Source organism: Monodelphis domestica, chromosome 6 (assembly GCF_027887165.1).
Source record: "Monodelphis domestica isolate mMonDom1 chromosome 6, mMonDom1.pri, whole genome shotgun sequence".
Lineage (NCBI taxonomy): Eukaryota > Metazoa > Chordata > Mammalia > Didelphimorphia > Didelphidae > Monodelphis > Monodelphis domestica.
In genome coordinates, this window is record NC_077232.1 from 67,103,266 (window position 1) to 67,126,436 (window position 23,171).

Below are 23,171 nucleotides of genomic sequence, written 5' to 3' on the forward strand. Positions count from 1 at the left end.
ATATACCAATGAATGAGGTAGTATGGCATGGTAAATGAAGTGCTAGCCTCAAAGTCAAGAAGATATGCCATTAAGTAATACCTCTGAAATATCCTGGCAGTGGCACCTTAGACAAGTCATCTAATCTCTCAAGGATCCCAGGCTCTCAGATGACAAATTACAGACTATATTGATAGAGGTTGTTTGGTAATGACAGGAGTGCCCTACCATGAAATCTCTGGTGTGAATAAATGCATGCTAGTACCTATTCACGGAATCAGAGAATACTCATATAGTAGTTATTCCTTTCACATATGGATTGGATTAGATGGTTATCTGAGGTCCTGTTCAACTCTCAAATTCTGATTCAGTGATAAAATGTTAGAACCTGAAGGGACTTTAGAGATCATCTAGTCTAATTCCTTTATTTAATAGATAAGAAAACTAAGGGCAAAGGGGATTAAAATTTTTTTCTGTAAATATTCAGTTTGAATGGAGCATAAAATTATACATATAACTCAATTCTGATTAATGTTCATCACAGGCAATACCAGTTAATAAATTAATGAATCAGTCTTCTTCCATTGTTAATAAATAACTAATGAAGACCGTATAGCTTGTTTACAGATGTCAGAACAAAAACTCTTCCATGAAACTGTACCAATATACAAAATGTATGTGACATTCGAGCATGTTGCTGTGAATTCAATCAGTTTCATTTGCTCATGGTCATTAATGACCTCTGTCAAGGAAGAGAACATTAAAAAGTTTTTTTAAAACCTCCATTCATGATTTTGCTAATTGTTTTCCTGTTGCTGACTCAGTAGTAGTAAGTCTTTGTTCTAGACTGCTAGTGGAAGGATGAAAAGCAGTAAAAAAATAAGAAAAATAATAATAGTAATTAGCATCTTCCAGCTACAAGAAAGTTTGATAATGACACTTTTGGTAAGAGTCAAGTTATTTTGGCAAAAATTAACAGCATTTATGAAAAAAAAAACTTGGGGCTTTTTTACTAGGTATAACAGCAATAACAGATTTTTCTTAACTAACTGATTAGAAGTTTACTGAAATGAAACAATATTAAGTATCAAAAATGAGAATACCTTTTGATTACCTCTTGATATTTATGATTCTTATCTTTTGCAGTGTCCTAAATCCATTACAGAAGTAGGGAGAAATAGTTTTTATTTTTGTTTTGTTGTTGTTGTTGTTGTTGTTTTTGGTTTTGTAGGGTTCTTGGTATTTGGAGATCACTGTGAACCTCCAGATAGAGAGATCTCTTCACTTGACTTTAGGTCTTTCTTCCAGCAATCTGGTGGCAGTTTTTTAGATCCATCAACCATCTTTAAATATGCTTTTATATCAAAATTTCTTTAACTAAAGTGAAGCAAATGGACCAAAAAGGGAACAGACTGAGGAATGAGTAGTAAATAGCAGACTTTTCATTTATTCCCATAATAGTACAACAAGCAGAGCTCAAAAAATTTCTTTATATCACTTCCAGGGACAGAGCCAAGATGGCAAAGTAGAGAAGGCACTCAGTTAAGGCCTTATAACACACTTCTCCTAATAACTTTAAAATAATGCTTCAAATCAAATTCAAGGAGGATTACTTTTGGTCAAGAAGGAGAAGTGTAAAAAATAGCAGTATCACTTCCAGTCCTAAAGGATCAGGGACTCTAAGAAACAATGTTGATAGTCATCCCCAGGGATCAAGGGTCCTTCATAGGTAAGGACCAAAATAGGAGAGCAGTGACCATACCTATCTCCAAATCACACCACCTTGGAAATACTAAAAATATCCAACCTTCTCCCCACAACTAGCCTTGAAAAGAGTAATACAAAAAGTATGAATCTTGATACAATACCCTATCCACCCACCATGCTAGGAATAGAGCCAGTATTAACATAAATTTCCAAATCAAGAAATAGGATGGGAAAAATGAGCAAAAAATAGCAACAAAAAACTGACCTTGAAAATCTGCTATAGTGACAGAAGATATAAAGACACAAAATCAGAAGACAATGAAGTCCAAATAGCTAGAAGCAAAGCCTCAAAGAAAAGATGTGAATTGGATGAAAGTCCAACAAAAATTCTTAGAAAAGCTAAAAAATTGTTTTCAAAATTAAAGAGTAGTAGAGAAGAAATTAGGCAAAGAAATGAAAGCAAATAAGAAAAATTCTGAAAAGACAAGTAATAGCTTGATAAAAGAGGTACAATTCTTTAGTATTTACTAAAGAAATAACATCTTAAAAAAAGAGAGTTTACCAAATGGAAAAAGAGGTACAAAAATTCACTGATGCAAATAATTCCATAAAAATTAGAATTGGGGAAATGGAAGATAATGACTCTACAAAACACAAAGAAACAATAAAATCAAATGAAAATAATGAAAAAGTAGAAGAAAATGTCAACTATCTCACAGGGGAAAATGGTCTGGAAAACAGTTTGAGAAGAGATAATTTTAAAATTATTAAATTACCTGAAAGCCATGATCAAAGAAAGAGCGTAGTCATCATATAACAAGAAATCATCAAGGAAAATTGCACAGATATTCTCAAACCAGGGGGGAAAATAGAAACTGAAAGTATATACCAATCACCACCTAAAAAAGACCACAAAATAAAAACTCCTGAAAATATTATAGCCAAATTCAAAAACTCCCAAGTCAAAAAAGAAGTACTAAAAGTAGCCAGAAAAAATTCAAATATCATGTAATCATAGTCAGGAGCACATAAGATTTAGCAGCTACCACATCAGAGGATCAGTGGGTTTGGAATATAATATTCTAGAAGGCAAAAGAATTGGGATTACAACCAATAATAAATTACCAAGCAAAAAGGAATATAATCCTTCAAGATAAAAAAAAAATAGAGATTTAATAAAGGAGGGGACTTGAAAGTAGTTCTGATAAAAAGACCAGAGCTGAACAGGAAATTTGACTTTAAAATATAAGATTTAAAAGAATAAAAAGGTAAACATAAAAGAAAAATCATAAAGCACTCTGTAAGGTTAAACTGTTTAACTTTCTATATAAAAAGTTGACACATGTATCTTCTAAGAATTTTATCATTAAGATAATTAAAAGGATTCTACATAGAAAAGGGTACAGGAGTGAATTGATTATGTTGGGATGATATAAAAAATGGTTAGGTGAGAAAGAAGGATCCCCTAGAAAAAGAGGGAAAATTATCTCACATAAAAGGTATGCATGGAAGACTTTTTACAATGAAGGAGAAAATGAATGGAGCAGGAGGCTTGGACCTTACATCTAAATTGGTTCAAAGACAGAAAATATATCTAGATATTCAATTATAAGAGAAATCTCTTACCAATAAGGAAGTAAGAGGGGAAGGAGTTAAAAGAAAGAGGGAAGGGGGTGATAAAAATAAAAGAAAGCAGTAGTCAGAAGGAAAATAGACTTTAGATGAGGGTCAGGATAAAAAGAGAGAAAAGGATAAACAGAAGAAAATAGGATGGGGGTGGGGTGGGGGAATGCATGACCAGTGATCATAAAAGTAAGTGTGAATGAGATGAACTCACTCATAAAACAGAATAGATTAGAAACGAAAATTAGATAATTTATTATTTACAAAAAACTGCTTGAAACAGAAAGATACTTGCAACATTAAAATAAAATGCTGGACCAGAATCTATTATGTTTCAGCTGAAGTAAAAAGACAAGAGTAGCAATTGTGATCTCCAAGCAAAAACAAAAATAGATCTAATTAAAAAGGAATAAGAAGGGAAATTTTATCTTGCTAAAAGAAACAGACAATGAAGTAATATCAATGCTAAATATTCATATATGTGCATTAAATGGCAGGGCTTCAAAATTCTTTTGTTGTTGTTGTTTATTTATTTATTTGGAATATTTTCCCATGGTCACATGATTTGTGTTCTCTTCCTCCCCACTCCCAGAGCTGACAAGCAATTCCACTGGTTTATATATGTATTATTGCAGAGTATCCAAATTCTTAAAGGAAAAGTTAAAGGAATTAAATTAATAAAAGGAAGAAATAGACAGGAAAACTAAACTGGTGGGAGATCTCACTATTTCAGAAGATGAAATAAAAGCTATCCATGGTCATGTGAAAAAATGCTGTAAATGACTATTAAGAAATTCAAATTAAAACAACTCTGAGATACCACTTCATAACTTATCAGACTGGCTAAGATGACACAAAAGGAAAATGGCAAATACTGGAGGGAATGTGGAAAAAGAAGAGCATTGATCCATTGTTGTTGGAATTGTGAACTGGTCCAACCATTCTGGAGAACAATTTGGAACAACAACCAAAGGGCTATAAAACTGTGCATTCTCTTTGATCTAGCAATACCACTACTAGATCTCTATTCCTAAAGAGATCAAAAGAAAAGAAGAAAAGACTCATTTGTACAAAAATATTTATAGCAGATCTTTTTGTGATGGCAAAGAATTGGAAGGGAGGAGCTGCCCATCAATTAAAGAATGGCTGGATAAGTTGTGATATATGATTGGGATAGGATAGTATTGTGCTGTAATAAAATGACAAGCAAGATTATTAAAAACCTGGGAAAACTTAAATGAACTCACAAAGTGAAACAAGAAGTATCAGAACATTGTACAGGGTAACAGCTATAGTAATGATAATCAACTGTGAAAAACTTTGCTACCCCAATCAAGACAATAATCCAAGATATTTCCAAAGTATTCAGGTTAAAAATCCACTTCCAAGAAGAGAACTGAAACTCTAAATGCAAAGTGAAACTTTTTCACATGTTTTCTTTTGTAATATAGCTAATATTGAATTGTGTGGTATGACTTCACATGTATTATCAATATTCAATTGTTTGCCTCCTCAAAGAGGGAGGAGGGGTAGAAGAGAGAGAATTTTGAACTTAATAATTTTTAAACATGTTAAAAATTTTACATGTAATTGGAAAAATATTTAATGAAATAAAATAATTTTAAACAAATATATTTACCCTTATACAACCTCTCTCCTAGAAAAAAATGCAGTACCTCAAACTGCCTCTATACACACCTGAGCACCAGCACTTTCACCTGAATGGCTCAGAAAAGAGCAATGTTAGAGGATCTGCAAAGGAAAGAATTTCCTTAGCTTTTTCCTTGCTCCCTGCTCTTTCCCCTCAGAGGAGTTGTGAGAGGGATGCACTTGAAGGGAGTTGCTATACAGCTGGACAAAACCATTATTTTATCCTATCTCTGCTACCCTTAGAAGGGTCAAGAGAAAATATCAAAGACTTTTGGCTACTTTATTCTACCCAAAGGATCCTGGAACAAGGAAAGGCAAAGCAGTGTAAGCATGGTCCTCGCACCCCTCCTCCATGGGCTGAAGCTGAGAGGAGGCAGGCACCAGACTGATGGATAGTGAAAGTAAATCTCTAGCAGCTGAATAGTTGGCAGAACAAATATGGCTCATATTAACGCTATTCAGCAAACTGATTATTTGACCCACCCCACCCCCTTCTCGTGTCAGCCTTAACTGTACATCTAAGTTACATCTTTGGCATTACTTAAGCATAGCATCATCAAATTAGATTTTTAAATTGGCATTTAAAATAAAAAATACAAAAACAGATCAACAAGCCTCCCTCCCCTTTCCCCAAATCTAATTCTGAGTCATATTTTGGAGGGGTTTTTTTGTATTTGTCTCTTCTTAATATATCCATCTATTTTCCCTTTAATCAATGAATACACCTATTCTTATTAGTCAACTATATTTATTAGTGAAATAAAAACATTAAATTAGAGCTAACCTTATTGAGTTGTTTGATTTTAGGTTCACTAACCATTTTTAGAACAATGGTTTCAGATTTAACAACAACCAAAACAAAAAAAAAAAAAAACCTCTACACTTGGAGCTTTCCCAAAATGGTATCAATTACATTAAGGAAAAATGAGGACCCCATCTTCAAAGGTCCACAAGTGGAGGTTAAATGATCACTTTTCAGAGATACTGTAAAAGGGACTCATGTTCAGGTACTGTTCTATTAAGATTGAGGCTACATCTAATTCTGAAATTCTGTGAAGTAGCAAGAAGCCCTTATTCTTCTGTATATACCAGAATGGAGTGACATAGACCTTGTTATGCTTCTGGATATTGCCAAGGTTTTTCTGTATCAATGTTCATTATTTCAACAAATATTTATTGAGGATCTATTATGTGCAAGATTCTTTAAATATAAAATGTTCCTCTAGGAAAGCAATGAACCTACCTAAAACAAACAAACAAAAAGCAGTTTCAACAGAGTCTTTCCCAAGCTTCTTACTCTGCATGTAAACAGTAGCTATTGGTTTGATACTAATTTCTAGCACACCACAAGATCATTTACCAAGTCCATCCCAGACATCAAAATCACCCAAGCAATATGAACAACACCTTAAACTTCTGTATATCAGAGTATATCAGAGTTGGAAGGGTCATAGAGGTCATCTAATCCTACTTATATGGTCTAAGAGTCTCTTCACAACATTTCCAAAAAGCCTTCATCTGACAATCTCAGTAACAAGAAATGCATTACTTCCCAAAGTAGCCCATTCCACTTGCAGACAGCTCTAATTATCAAGAAATGTTTCCATCTATTGAACCTAAATCTGACTTCCTATAATTTTCATCTACTGCTACTAGTTCTTGCCTCCTGGAGTCAAGCAGAACCAATCTGATCCCTCTTTGATATGTTATCTTTCAGATGCTTCAAGTCAACCATCATGGTTCATCTAAATCTTCCCTTTAGCTTCTTTAACCAGTTCTTACATGAGACATAGTTTCAATCCCTCTCACCATCTTGGTCACCTTCTAGAAATGGTCCCTCTTGCCAATGTCTTTAATTTGTTCTTGTGCCCTGCTCTGGCCATGAAAATACAGTTATATAGCATTTTATGCTATGGGAAATATTTTTCTGGAGACAAATTCATGAGATAAGCAGCACAAATATTGTTTATCTCCATTTTACAGATTCTGAAAAATGGATTGATGCAAGATCACCTGCTAGTGAGTAACAAGAGTGGGATTTAAGACAAAGTCTCCTAGTTCAAAATCAGCACTCTACCCAACTATATCAAGCTTCTTCTCTACCCACTGTTCATTCCCTGATGGGGCTCAAAACTTATGATTTCCATTCTTTTAACTCCACAAATTGATTTCCTATAGCAAAGTATCATTCTGCATACAGGAAACTGAGTTTTCACAACTGAAATTTTACATCAGGGCAGCAGAGAGCATAGTCGTCTGTTCACAGCAAGACTGTCCCAATAATTTCTCCACTATGTAATTTCAGTTAAAACTGCTAACTATAGTCTATAATTAAGTTAACAGTCAAGAACTGGCTGCACTTCTCTCTCTCTCTCTCTCTCTCTCTCTCTCTCTCTCTCTCTCTCTCTCTCTCTCTCTCTCTCATCCTTTCTCTCTCTCAATCTCTCCTCTCTTCCTCCTCCATACACATGCTAAGTTTCCTATTTTTGCAACATGGAAACCAAAGCATCAGAGGAAATAGGAAACACTGTGCTAACACGACTATAGTATTGATGAATAAAAAAACATAACCCCCAGGCTAAGCTGCCAAATAAGTAGTGAATTAATTTCCGTAAAGTACTCCAATATTACAAAGGTGTGTTGAAAGGTGTCTGCTCATGTTTCAAATTAAACGCACTGCTGGTCAGCATTAGCACCTCGGCTTTGAACAGCAGCCATTTGCCTATAACACTTCAGGGGCTGGGAAAAACGGATTTGCCGTTCACACTGGAATAATTAGAACATGTCAGGAAGAATTAATTTCCTCATTTTTCAAAAGGATACACAGAAATTACCATGTTATTATATGACAGGGTCCCTTGGAGAATTGTATTAAATTTAATTTCTAGCGCAGCCCACACAACAAATTAAAGTCATAAATAAGATGGAAAGAAGGGGGACGCAGAGCATATGTTTATGGCGATGAGTGAAGCCAAGGGACCAGAAACAACTATCTTCATTTCATTTTATTTAAATCAGCCAGACACTGTGTATCTGAATGACAGCACTTGTTAATGGTGCTGAGATTATAGGCTCCTTAATTTCAGAATACAGAAGCAGTCAGTCAGTATTTGAAATGGTACCATTTTCTACAATGCAAAAATTAGTATAAATTTACTTCCCTTTCAAGGCAGCTTCTTTTTGCCCTGCAGCAAGTTGGACAAAGATGAACTTATTTTTAATAATAGTCTGCCTTGCCATTTTCCTTTTCTTTTTGGGGAGGGGGTGGGGATGGGAGAGGCAATTTTCTTTGGCAAAATGAGGGGGGAGACATATAGAAAGTATCAAGTCAAATGATATTGTAAGTAAGGGGTTTGGGCTGAATTTTTCATGAATCTGAGGCTGGAAGAGACCCTGGAAATTATCATTTTACAGGGGAGGAAATTGAGGAATCATGTAAGTTTTTCTAAGAAACTATCCCAAACTGGAAGTAGAAAAACCAAATAATTCCTAAAAAGAAATACTGTAAACCTTAAAATTTCTTAGATTTATAAATGTTGGAAATTTCACTATTGGGAAATTTCATACTTGAAAAATTTCCTATTGATAGTGGGAACTCTATTGGAATGTGAACCCCATTGGCATGGGAGGTTCCTCCTCCTCCCTTCTTAAGATTACTTTAGGACAGAAACCTTTTGCTGAACAATGGTAAGGGCTTTGAATGGTGAAATTTCCAACATTTATAAGTCTAAGAAATTTTAAGGTTTACAATATCTTCTCACTTTAAATGAATGTAAGGAAGTTTATAGTGTTTCCCCATTTGGGGAGGTATTTTAGCTAAGCTTCTTTCCACTTTAACCCCCAAAAGGAATAGGGCTAAGTACAATCAATCCTACATATCTGATCTGAAGTGGTCACCAAAAGCTAAATAAAGCCCATAATCCACAACCTGAGTAAACAATATGTATTCCTTTGCTCAGACTTCCAAATCTTTTTGCGTAAGTATTCATGGGCAGCCTTACTACTCACTTGCAAAGAATATGGCCACTCTCACTGATGGTCAAATCATTCAACACTGAACTTAACTCAAGCTCAACTGAATGACATTAATAAAACTTTAATAAACACATTATAAAATATTAATATTGGCTGAAAACTGCCTCTCCTCCACTCCCTTATACAGCTCTACACTGTTACTTGTACAAGTTATAGGCTAAAATATTCAAACGAGATGAAATTATGTGCAACACTTGAATACACTATAATGGGCTCAACAATTTATTATCAAAAACATGAATTAGAAATGTTTTCTTTCCTCCTGGGTTTAGAATAGCAACTTATAATTTGGGGGGAAGGGGGAATGGAATTCAGACCTGTTTTTCTTCGGTATGAGGGGACTCATAGAGTACAAACTCCTTCTACCAATGTAGTTGACAACTCCTTTGTTGATTTAGAGTTGCCTGAGAGATTGAGAGGATAAGTGACTTTGCCCAGGTCACACATCAGAGACAGAACTTAAACTTCCATTTTTCTGACTCCCCGGCCAACCCACTATTAATATATCACACTGCCCCTCAAACTGTATTTATTAGCACATTTTCCACATCCATTATGTTCACATTGTATTTTTTACATTCCAGTGGATTTGTGATATCATTGCTTTCCCTCTAATGATCAAGATTGTGACTCATCCTTTCCATTAGAAAAAAAATTATTAATACACAGTCATAGGATTATAGATTCAGAACTGGAAGGGACCTCAGAAGCTATCTATTCCAATTTCCTTATTACATACTTGAGGAACTGTAGCCAAGAGGTTATAATATTGTCTCTCTCCAAAAGCAATCTTTTGGGTGAGAGCAAATTTTACCCACAAGAGTAAAGACCAGAAAACTACTTGTATTCACCAAATTAAATAAGACTGAAAGAAAAAAAACATAAAAACAAATGGATTTGTTCATTAACCATTTTTTCTTCCTGATTCCAAATTTAATTTTCATATGCAGATTTAAGGACAAGTTCAAACGCTTGAACTTCAGTATTATACCATAAACTCACAAAGATTCCAGCACATTCTCCTGTATACGTGCTGAAGAAGACGTTCACAAGGTGAAAAGAGAGTTTGAACACTTTAAGAAATGACTGTCAGGAAATAGAGCCCTCCCTTGGGGGCAGCAAACTTTAAATAATTTGTGAATCAATTAACTGGCGACTCTCTACATAACACAGATTTCACACTCTCAGGTCACTGCATTATCAGCCTGATACAAATCATAACATTTTGGAGAAAAGTTCATAATTGAAATCATTAATTAATTTAACAGGACTTTTAGTTATGCATTGCATTACACAGCTGTAAAGGAGCAAAGATTAATTAGTTGTTTCTCTGACAATTTTCACTGTAGTTATGACCTGGTTACAAACTTTTCAACCTGTGAAGTATGTCATGCCAGGTATCATTTGGAAGCGACCAAGTCAAGTAAAGTTAACTATCTAAAACTAACATCTTTCTCCATATGACGATGGTCACTTTTGAAATATTCCTCCATAAGGAAAAAATTAATATTTCACAGTTTAACTATCAATTAGCAATGAAAATTGCAACAGGAATACATCCTTAAAATGAAGCTGACAAAAGCATCTTCCCTTCAACAAACTGATGAAGGAAACCTACAATCAAGGCAAGTTAATATGTCTAGAACTGTAAAAAAGAATGTGAAGGGGAAAACCAATTAATGTGACCAAAAGCACCTATACTTTACAGTTCATTTCTGCCTTTCAGAATCCCTGACTTCCTTCACTCACATAAGTCCTTTCTAGGCCCTACTTGGGGTCAGAACACTCTCCCCTGTCTTCAAATGATCATGCATATACTTCTCTATGGCCATGTTGTATCTCCTCAGTAGAATATAAGCTTTTTAAGGACAGAAAAATAGGTTTCTTAGTTTTGTCTTTGTATTCCCCAACCTGGAATAGGAGCCTTTACACAAAAGCAGAAACTTAATTAAAAATAAATAAATAAAAGGATTGGGTTAGATTGTATTGGATTAATCAAAGTTTCATGTTGTGGAGAACTGGACCCTTTGGACACATTTAATGAATTGTCTAGCAAAATTAGACAGTTAACAAAGTTTAGGAATAGATTAAGAGCAGTTCAAAAAATTTAATCCACTATTCCAAATGTACTATTCCAATTCTCTTTTTGTTATCATGTCATATCAAGCAACATAGCATTTTGACATCTTTTTATCAGATTAATTTCTCATTTATTATATTGTAGGTGCCAAAATATAAACAACCAAGGTGCTAATGAAATGGGCAATTTACAATTTTCCTAGGAAAGTTTTATGGCTAGATTTTACAGTACATAGCTGGTAGAAAAGGAACTTTTTTTTCAAGAGCATGTCAAGAAGTGCCAAGTTTCATTTCTCCAAACTTCTCAAATTCATTATTGTTTTCTTTCTCAAACTTTCTAACATTTTAAACTAAAAATGTGTTTATAAATATTCACTATAAAGATAAAATATATCATCAATAACAGAATCACACTCTTCCTTAAATCTAAACCTAGTACTAAAATACTATTATTAGAAAATAATCCAAGGGGCAGCTGGGTTGCTCACTGGATAGAAAGCCAGGTCTGGCATCTGAAGGACATGGCTTCAGACTCTTCCTAGCTGTATGATCTGGATCAAGTCATTTAAACCCAAATGCCAAGCCTTTACAGCTCTTCTGCCTTGGAACTGATAATATAGATTCTAAGCCAGGAGAGAGGGAGGGAGGGAGGGAGGGAGGGAGGGAGGGAGGGAGGGAGGGAGGGAGGAAGGAAGGAAGGAAGGAAGGAAGGAAGGAAGGAAGGAAGGAAGGAAGGAAGGAAGGAAGGAAGGAAGGAAGGAAGGAAGGAAGGAAGGAAGGAAGGAAGGAAGGAAGGAAGGAAGGAAGGAAGGAAGGAAGGAAGGAAGGAAGGAAGGAAGGAAGGAAGGAAGGAAGGAAGGAAGGAAGGAAGGAAGGGGAGGAAGGGGAGGAAGGGGAGGAAGGGGAGGAAGGGGAGGAAGGGGAGGAAGGGGAGGAAGGGGAGGAAGGGGAGGAAGGGGAAGGGGAAGGGGAGGAAGGGGAAGGGGAAGGGAAAGGGAAAGGAGAAGAGGGGAGGGAAGGAGGAGGGAGGAGAGGAGAAGGAAGGGAGGAGGGAAAGAAAGAAAAGAAAACAATGCAACTGCCTCCAATATGTATCACAGATTTCCAGCAGAAAGGGATCTCAGAGGTCATATACTCATTTTACATATTTGGCAGCAAAGGAGCAGAGAATTATAGGAGCCTGCTGAAAGTCCCACAGGGAATAAGTGTCAGATTTGGAATTAAAACCCAAGTCCTCTTTCCTAGAATCTTTCCACTGAACCACACAGCTTCTTACTGGTCAGAGATAACATCTATTCTAGACTCACTCTTTAAAAAACACAATAGTTAAAGACCTGCTGAAATTTGATATCAAGCAGAGAACATGGGTGACTAAACAAATGGCAAGCACATTTGGGTGAGAGAGATAAAAGGCACTTATAAAGTACTATTAATTTGTCACTAAGTTTTCATCTACTTCCTCCCAGGGGCTCCATTAAATGCAAATAGTGACCACAGCTTTGATCAGGAACTTTTCTTCTACTCCTCAAACTATCCAATCCACATAAACTAACAAAGTTTCTTTACTTTATTTCTTCTTCCTCACAATTAAAATATCTCTGTCATCCACAAAGACAAAATTCTCCTTTTCCATCATCTTGTCTTTACTTTCTGTCCCTCCAATCTGCCTTTAATACCACTGCTAAAAGGCTTTTTCTTATGCAAAAATATGGTCATATTTTTTATCTATTGAAAAAATCTTTGGTTCTCCCTGCTGTCTACCAAAGAAATTTCAAAGTCTCTCCACAGTTTAGTGCTTCTCTTCATTTATAGATTTATTTTACATTTACATTTGTACATATTTATATATTGTATTATTTATATATGTATGTATATATACACACACATATATAACCACATGCATATGTCAAACAAATCTCTATCTCCCTTACCTCAAATATGTCCAATGTTTTCCTGTCTCAATGCCTTTCCTTCCATTATTCCCTCTGCTTCAAATGTCCTCCCTCTCAACCTCTGCCTGTTGAATTCCCACTCATCCTTGAAAAGTCCAACTCAAAGCTCAAGAGACACTATCTCCAGGAAATATCTCTTGATCTCATTGGTCAGAAATGATGCTTCCCTCTTAGAATCTATTTATGACTTATTTAACTTAGTTTATCTTGTTTCATAATTCTCTAATGCACATATCATATAATTGCCAAATAGAGCTGTTTGGGTATTCTCTTCCTTCTACTACTACAAGTTTCCTAAAGGCAGAGATCATGTCTTTCATAAACTTTACATCTCCCTAGTACCTAGAACATTGCCTGGCACACTGAAGGCAATTAATGTGTGTTGAATCAATGAATAAGAAATCTCTGTCTTCCCTTGTCACAATCTATTCTCTGCCTATTAGAGCTACTCATAATACCTTTCCCTTTCGTAGGCTTCTCATTCCCAAAAGTAAGCAACTAAAATCTAAAAGAGAAGTGATAATCCATGTCAAATCAGCCACAGTCTCCCATATGATAAAGGTTTAGAATTGAGTTGAATTTGTTATATGTCAGGTTCCTAGGGTTTTTTTAAGTGTTATGTGTTATCAAGTGATAACACATGGATAACCCAGTGGAATTGTTTGATGGCTCCGGGGGTGGGGGGTGGGGGGGAGGAGATGGAAAGAGGAGAGAGAAAAAATAAATCACATAACCATGGGAAAATATTTTTTTTAATTTCCAAAGGGAATTAAAAAATAAAATTAAAATGTGTTATGTGGATTGTGCAGTGAAAAGAGAACTGGATTTGGAATCCAAAGTACCAGTTCTACTTCTGGTTCTGCCATTTACTATCTGGATAATTTAGGGCAAGTCCCTATACAAATCTGGGGCTCATTTTTCTCTACTTGTGAAAGTGGGGGTTTGGATTAAATTATCTATAAGATTCCTTCCAGCTCTGATGCTCTAGAATTCTATAAAAAGATCACTAGCTTCAAGGGAGGTACTCTGTACCTTAAGCTCATGAACTACTGCCTTTACCTTGTTCTGATACTGACTGGGAGGTAAAAAGGAGGAGAAGCAAGAGGAAGGGTGGGAAGGAAGATACAGACCTCCATCATTTCATCCATACAAGGAACTCCTTGTGCTGTGAGGAAATGCCCTCCACCACTGCAGATGGAAACTGTCCTAAAACATCAAGTCTTAGTTGGCTAGAGCCTTAAGTGGTTCAAATAACTGGCCTAAAGTCATACAGACAGTATGGATGTATCAGTGACTGGTCTTGACACCCTGTCTTCTTGACTATGAAGGCAACCCTTCCTCCATCTGCCAGACAGTCCCTCTGGGAAGCCTTGGAAGAGTAGCAATTCTTGAGAGAGTCACTCTAGTCAGTAAAATACATTTAAGAAATGACTTCTATGGACCAGAGGTACAAGCTATGACTAAGGAACAAAGGGAAGCTGAGCAGCTAAAGGACAGTAAAATTTATAACCTTAGTGATCTTAAAATAGTGCCCTAATCAACTTTTCTAACAAGTAATAATAGAAGTCCTAGCAGTCTTCTTACACCTACATGGAATCAAAAAGGTAAGCAGAAAGGGACAGAAGGGATATTAGATCTAGAATCAGGGAGTGTGGGTTTGAATCCCATCTCTGCAACATATTATACAGGATGTCCCTTAAGTTTTAGTGACATTTTAAGTTATGAAGCTATTAAAGTTTAAAACTCTACTAAGACTTTGGGGACAGAGGAAACTGTTTAACTTCTTAGATGTACATTGTTTCCTCATTTGTAAAATGAGTGAGCTGGGCTGTATCAGAGCTGTCAAAAACCTATCACCCATCCTACAATCCTCTGGGATGTTGTCCACACCAGATTAAAATGTAATTGGCAAATACTTAACAAAATTAATGAAAATACAATAAAACATAGATGATGGCAATGTGTGGCTTTCTAAGTCAATATGCCATCCACAGGAATTCTTTTAGTGGCTCTGGTTTCTATTTGTATTTGACACCAATGAGCTAAATGACCTCTGAAGTCCTTCAAGTTCTAAATCTAGAAAAACTCTTCCACTGAAATTATCTTTTGATGCATCTTCCCACGGTCTTCTAATTATAACAGACAGTGATTGACTTAGAATCAGCAAGACCTAAATTCAAATCCTATTTCAGACTCTTGACTAGCTGTATAACTCTAGGCAAATCCTGTAACCTCTCTCAGACTTTTTTCTCATCTGTAAAACAGGCATAAAATAGCATCTATCTTCCAGGGTTGTTGTGAGCATCAAATGAGATAATATATGCAAAATATTTTGCAAACTTTAAAGTGCTATATAAATCCTAGCTATTATTATTATTATTATTATTATTATTATTACTATTCATTCCCAAAAGCTATGCCAGTAGAGAATAAGCTCTGGCCAACCTGAAAAGTCTTTGAATACAGTTCCCAGTGAGGGACACTATGTATATCATCCAACCTGGCTAAGGGTTGCTGCCATGAGGATGACTGCCAAGTGATGAATTTCTTTGGCCCCAACAACTCCTAAAATTTAGAGTGGCAGTAGGTGGGCTCAGTGGACAGAGAGCCCATACTAAAGAAATCACTGATCTTGCAGAGTGTCAAAGAACCCTAATAATAAAACTAATAGCTTATTCAAGTTGTAATATGTGAGGGAACTGACTTTCAGGGACTTTTCCTTGCACTGGTTTAGGGCAGTAGAGTCTACGGAGTGATTTGAGCTTTCTGGAATAAGCCTGCTCCATGAATGATTGATGGCAGGTTGATCATACAGTAGACTCCAAATTGGTCTCACTGCTTTGAGTTTCTCATTTTCCAATTTCTCCTCCGAACAACTGCCAAAAAGCATGTTCCTAGAGCACAGGTCTAACCATATCACTCCCTTGATCAAAAACTAAAGTGTTTCCCTATTGCCTCTGTGATAAAATACAAAATCTTTAGACTGGCATTTACACAAATCACATCACAAATTTGCATCAACCAACTTGTTCTGAGTTGTTTCATGTTACTCCTCTTCAGGCACTCTGTATGCTAGCCAAATTGGCCTACTGGCTGATCCCAGAACTCAAAATGTCGTTTCCATCTTGCATGCCTTCATTCAGTCCTCAAACATGCTCCCTCTGCACTGGTGAGTCTTAGAATCCTAAATTTCTACTGGTCCACTTTTAGACAAATTGTGGCATATGACTGTGCTGGAATACTCTGTGCCATAAGAAATGATGAGCAGGTTAATTTAAAAAAGAAACATGGAAAGGGGGCAGCTGGTAAGATCAGTGGAGTGAGAGCCAAGCCTAGAGACGGGAGGTCCTAGGTTCAAATCTGGCCTCAGACACTTCCCAGCTGTGTCACCCTGGGCAAGTCACTTAACCCCCATTGCCTAGCCTTTACCACTCTTCTGTCTTGGAACTAGAACACAGTATTGATTCCAAGATGGAAGGTAAGGGTTTAAAAAAAAAAAAACATGGAAAGACCTACATGAAATTGTGAAGAGTGAAATGATCAGAACCAAGAGAACAGTAAATACAAAAAAAGAAATATTTTCTGAAGAATGACTCCAGAGAAAGAATTGATAAATAGAAATGTCATAGTTTTAAATATGCATATATGTTTTTCTCCAATAATGCCTTCTCTAATTGAGGCAGGGGGAGGAAAGGAGAGAAGGAGTTAACTGGGCATTTTAATGTATCAAATAAATAAACAAATAAAATTAAACTTAAAATAAAAAATTCTGAGCTTCCCTCAAGGATAAGGTCATGAACTGCTTCCTGGATGAAATAGTTTATAAGCCTCCCAGCAACTGTATTTTTTCTGCCTTCAAATCATCTTCTATTTACTTATTCATGTAAAGTGTAAGCTTCTTGAGAGGATGACTGCTTTCCTTTTTGCTTTATAGTCCTTATAATTAACCCAGTCCCTTGCATAAATCAGAAACTTTAAGTTTAAGAAAGTTTTTTCTTTAAGAATATTTTTAATTAATTGAATCATTTATCTTCATATATGATCATTCCACCTAAGAAACATCGGCAAATGCTTGGTTTTACTATCCAATATATTCTAATAAAGAAAACAAAAGGAAATTAGGATTTTTAAAAATGTCCCCTACTCAATGGGTCTTAGTTTGAAAAAGAGAACAGATAGTTATTATGGGTCTTGAACATCTTCATTCTGTGGATTTGACACCTGTCTAAATGGTGGTAGGGAGGTGTGCTTCATCCATAGTCTCTTCGTATGTCAGTAGCTGACACAAAAATGAACTCCAATCCTGAAGAAACCATGGGGCAGGATTTGATCTACAGCTTCACAGCACACCTTGTCAAAGAGAAAGGTCCAAAGGAATTCTTCTCCTGGACACCATCAAGTCTAGATACTAGCCATGGGAAAATTTTACCTGTTAAGTCAAGACTCACTCATCTTGTTTTACACAATTTAAATTTTTAAATCCACATCAAAACCTGTGGGGAATTGAGTGGAATCCTAAAGCCAAGTGAATAAAGACACTTTCGCACTGAGAAAAGTGAAGGCATATGTAGTTCTCATCTTTTCTAAACAGAACTGTAGGACAGTTTACATGCATATGTGCAGAAATACCCACTTGTGAAAGACTGAATCCTACATAAAACAATTAAATGGCCTCAAGTCAAGCATCTCCAGCCAGCCTTCCCTGATCACCCAAGTGATCACCTTCACCCTGAAAATCACTTTGTATTCATTTTTTTTATATGTACTCAGAGGAGCTATTTGGATAATCCAGACAAATTCTCCAGTTGTTTCCCTCCAGTAGAATATAAGTTCCTTGAGCAGCAGGGGCTGTCTCATTTTAACCCCCAGCATCATGATTAGCAGAGGGCAGGTACTTGATCTTCTGAATCAAATATATGTATCTGGTATATTTACAAGCAAAGTATCCCAAAGATCTTAGAGTCATCAGAAGATTTTAATAACACCATGCACTAAGACTTTAAGGATATCCAGTAAGTATATCTGTATGTCCACAAAGGCTATAATTATCTTGCCTATAAACAATATTCATTTTATATTATAAAGTCACAAAAGACAGAAATCACATCACATTCATGTACGACTCTCAGCAGAACATGGAATGATGCAGAAGCTCTGAAGGATGTTAGCAGGTTTTCTTTAATGGCCCTAAATGATATGGCTACCAGTGACTATATTATTTTTAAATGATCATTACTATTATTATATTTCATCATAATAGCACATATCTTTATGGCTCATAAAGGATTCTTATCCACATCAGACCTATGAGTGCAAATATTATTATCTTCATTTGACAGATGAGGAAATTGATCTCAGACAGGCTATGATTTGCCTAGGACCTTATAACTAGTTAAATAGTAAAGTCCAGATTAAAACTCAGGTGTTCTGACATTCAGTTCGGAGCTCTGCCTCAAACCCTGCTACCTTCAGAGCAGTGTTGTGTGAAGATCATGTAAATCCACCTTTACCTTACACCATATTCTGGGATCTCACTATTGGGCTGAGTTTGGGAGTCCTGACCCTGTGTTCAATGAAGTTCAATGAAGTAGATCTGGAGAACCTGCCTACTTTAAAGCTCTCCTTAGGAGCAGCATCATACAATCATTGCCAACAAAATGGTAAGTTAACCTATCTCAACTTCCAACAGTATAGATGCAAAGGTTTATTTATACTCAATGTAGCAGGAAACTGCAAGGGTCAATACCAGATATAGGGTTAATTCTTCAGGTTTCTCAAAGATGACTCAATACTCAACAAAAATTCAAAGGGCTTTGATGTAGAGAGTACAATTTTTCAGAAAGATAACTATTTAAACTGGAGGTTCTTAACCTAGGGTCTGTGAACTTGTTTTGTTTTTATTTTAGCTATTTCAAAAAGTCTATTTCAATATAATGTGCTTCCTTTGTAATCCTATGTGTTTCATTTTATGCATTTAAAAGCATTCAGAAATTGGATTCAGAGGCTTCAGTAGACTGCCAAAGGAATCTTTGACAAAAATGGTAAAGAATTTATGATTTAGACACAACTGATATTGGACTAGGCAAGCAATCTAAGTCAGTCATAATCACTCAAAAACTAAAGAGGTTTGGACAACTTAGCAGATCTCCAGACAAAGAAAAAGATCATGACTTTTGAAAGGAAGGGAAGAAAGGAAGAGAGGAAAGGAGAAAAGGAGGGAAGGAAGGAAGAGAGGAAAGGAGAAAAGGAGAAAAGGAGAAAAGGAAGGAAGGAGGGAAGGAGGGAAGGAGGGAAGGAAGGAACGAAGGAACGAAGGAAGGAAGGAAGGAAGGAAGGAAGGGAGGGAGGGAGGGAGGGAAGGAGGGAAGGAGGGAGGGAAGGAAGGAAGGAAGGAAGGAAGGAAGGAAGGAAGGAAGGAAGGAAGGAAGGAAGGAAGGAAGGAAGGAAGGAAGGAAGGAAGGAAGGAAGGAAGGAAGGAAGGAAGGAAGGAAGGGAGGGAGGGAGGGAGGGAGGGAGGGAGGGAGGGAGGGAGGGAGGGAGGGAGGGAGGGAGGGAGGGAGGGAGGGAGGAAAAAGGGAGGGAGGGAGGGAGGGAGGGAGGGAGGAAGGAAGGAAGGAAGGAAGGAAGGAAGGAAGGAAGGAACGAAGGAAGGAAGGAAGGAAGGAAGGAAGGAAGGAACGAAGGAAGGAACGAAGGAAGGAACGAAGGAACGAAGGAAGGAACGAAGGAAGGAATGAAGGAACGAAGGAAGGAAGGAAGAGGAGGGTGATCTTCCTAGATGAACTTTATGATAGAATAGGTACAAAACTCATTAGCAGCTTAAAAATTAGCACCCATATAGGAATTGAGGCAAATCATATCATTTTAGTACTCAAAGACATTCAGCATCTCTCCATTGCCTGCCCTTCTGGCACTGAAGATACTTCAGGAATTCCATGCTATCGCCTTCAACTATCTTATTTTCCACTTCACTTCTATACAGATCCCATGTTCCATTCAAACTGGCAAGGGATACTTTTCAAATTCCTACCTAGACTTCAAACCCAAATCAAATAAACCTCCTCCTTCAGGAGCCTTCCGTGATCACATTACCTCTTCTCCCCAAAGGAATATGATCTTTCTCATCTCTCAATCCGCTAACACTATGTACCCTCTCTCACAGCACTTTCATTATTCTTCCTTGTTTCCTAGTTGTCTCCTACTAGACTGCAATCTCCTTGAGGACAGAGGCTCCGTATTATTTCACTTTATATTCCCAGAGTTGAATACACTTTGCGCAAAATAGATGCTTAACAAACATTGATGACATTTTAATTAATTCATTTTCTTGTGTGCATATGTGTGTGAATGACTTGGGAAAATCTATCTAGGATTCAAGCTAAAGCATGCTATCTGGACTCTGCCTACTGAAAAAAAAAATCCCCCCCCCCCTCCCCGAAGTCTTAGAAACAGGAGAGAGGAGGATCCAGAGGAGGAGAGTAAACTACCTTCACAGAGACTCATTCATATAGAATGGTACATAGGCTTAGGCAATTGATAGCTCCACTTCTTACCTAAGATGTGGCCTAAGAATTTCAGTGGCCACATTTTTTTTTTTGCATGGTCAAAATGTTCTCAAACAATTTCTCCAATGTCTGACGCACATAAACAAGTTTTCCTTCAAAACCAGGAATGACGGTCATTTTTTCCTCCTTTTTCTCTTCAACAAACACAGTTATTGTGGAAAACGAAAGGAAAATTCCACTCTCCATTCATGTTTGAGCTCCTCTGTCCCACTAGAACATCATATCCTGGCCAGTAATGTAGCATAAGATGTAATTCTACTTATGTCTATTTTTTTTTCCTTAAAAATAAGCCTGTTTCAAGTCTTTAGTGTTTTCAATAGACTGTCTGCTTTTTACCTTCTCCCACTGCTCTGGTCTGGATTTTTGTTTTGTTTTTGCTTTTCTTGAGAGCAAGAAATCATTTGATCAACAGTCTCAATCGGCATTAGTAAAAATGTGCCACAACTGATGTACAGTTGCAGGTTTCTTTCTTTCTTTCTTTCTTTTTTGCCTTTGGGCTATATAGTTTAATAGGTTCCTTTTCACAGCCATTTCTTTCCAGGAGCCAAACCTAAAATTTGCTAGGACTGAGGCAAAGGGTTAACAATTCAGAGGGTAACCCACCATCAGGAAAATCATCAGGCATAAGACTTACCTTCCTAATGGTCTCATGGTAGTAAGCCCTGGGTTTTATATCCTGAAGCATAAGCTTAGTTCTTCTTTGTAAGTGAAGGTGACAATTTCAGCTCCTCCTCCCTCCAAAACAAACAAACAAACAAATGCTTTCTCTAATGGAAACCAGAAAATAAGAATTGATCGACTTTTAATAAACTGAACAACCATCAGATTAATTCTTTTTTTGTTTCGTATCTCTTAGGCTATACCACATTTAGAGGATTTCAAGTTAATTAAATCAGAAGCAATTTTTAGGTCCTGCTAAATGCTGGAAATACAGAAACAAAAGCATTTCTGCCCCCAAGAAGCTTATATTCTTGACAGAAATATTGGATACATATAAGAAAGTCCAAAATTAATCCAAAGTTACTAAGGAAGGCAGAGTTATCAACACTGTAGGGTGGAGAATGAGGAAAGGCTGGTTTGGAGTCCTTGATAAATGGGAGATACACTTACTGATTAGAGACTTTCCAAGTTAAAGGCAGGATGGAACATATAAGATAGCTTTTTCTTCTTCTTTTTTTTAAATGATCCCGCTAGAAGGGTAGGATTCTATGAATCAAGCAGTGGTTTAAGATGAAGAAAAGAAAAGCTAATCCCATTAATAGGGTTGACTACATCTTCCTCCCCACATTCCAGAAATTCAGGTTCTTACAAATAGGAGTCTCTAGAAGGTGCCGCAGGAAATGTCTATGATCCTGACAGCTCTTCAGGTTTGCCAGGTAAAGGGAAAAGAAGGGTAAAATCAACCACAGCTTTAGTACTGGGGCTTTCTGTGGTCTGAATCAATCTACATATTTTTCTTTCCTCTAAGAGTATGGAGAGTGGAAAGGAGTAAAGACTGAGGGACATAAAGTCAGCATCCTGTTTCAAACCTAAACAATGTGGTGGTCAGTAGTCAATCAATCCAAAAGAATGGTGAACAGATGGGAGCCAGACCAGCCATGTAAAGCAGCCTGATCACTGTACAGAAATGCATAGTCTTACTCCATGGGAGACTCACCCCCAATGGTTCAGTAGAGATTGGAGAGATCTTTGCTAGGACATTTAAGAGTTTGGTTTCACAGTTGACTCCTGGCCAGTGCAATTTACATACTGGGGAGCCCTACTTGTCAGGTGCCCAACTATATTACTAAGATAACAAAGTCAAATTTTTCCCTTGGAAGGCATAAAGTCGGCTGACTTTTCAGTTTGCCAAACTTTTTTCAAACACTCTGGATTCAGAAAAATACAAAGTTTATGTTGCCAGGCACTTTTCCCCTTCTACTTTCAGTCTATGTGTGTTCTAAAGGAAACTAAATTCTGACTCATTTGCCCTTAACTCATCGAACCCTTGTTTTCTAACAGCCAACAGCCAAAAGCTTTGGAGCCATTTTAAACCCACTCCCACCCCCAGCCACTTTTTTCCCCCTTAGCAACTGAAAACTTCACTTTTCCAGTATGCAAATCGGAAGCCAAACTGAAAAAGTTTTAGTGCAAACTTTGCAATGTTCAGAAAAAAATATCCATGTGGCAAAGGGACTTTTCCATTCCTAAGATGTCTCAAAAATATGGCATTTAGGGAACCAGCTCTGAGATGATACATTAATTATTGAGGCATAGTCACCATCATCTCTGTCTCCTGTCCTAGACAGCATTATAATTGTGCCCAAATCTTACATTGAATCAAAATGTGTGACATGGCAGAGTTTTAAATGATTCTAGCATGATTACTAGAAATGCAGTTATTCTTGCCAGTGCTACAGTTCACCCAAAGGGAGAGAAGGAGTCCTGGGTTAGCTAGACTCTTTCTTCTAGCCTGTAGTTCACAGATCTACAGTTAGAAGAGGCGATCCTGTGAGTTGTTCTTGGCCAATCACTTTAGAGATGTTCGTGCTGAGGAGAATAGAGAGCAACATTTTCTGGAAGTGGAAAGGGCTTCTGGAGG

At 36.8% G+C, this 23,171-nt stretch overlaps 1 protein-coding gene across 8 annotated transcripts in view; it reads right to left on the bottom strand.

Annotated features, from left to right (window-relative positions):
- SOX6 (SRY-box transcription factor 6) overlaps nt 1-23,171 on the bottom strand; it is a 673,059-nt gene that overhangs the window by 501,497 nt on the left and 148,391 nt on the right. For 4 of the 8 annotated variants that reach the window (XM_056802165.1, XM_056802164.1, XM_056802166.1 and 1 more), the window contains one exon: nt 21,225-21,325. The exons of the other annotated variants lie outside the window; for them this stretch is intronic. In XM_056802165.1, coding sequence (XP_056658143.1) covers nt 21,225-21,241 — 17 coding nt within the window. In that variant the 5' untranslated portion in view covers nt 21,242-21,325. The remainder of the gene's footprint in view (nt 1-21,224; nt 21,326-23,171) is intronic. 8 annotated transcript variants of the gene reach the window in all.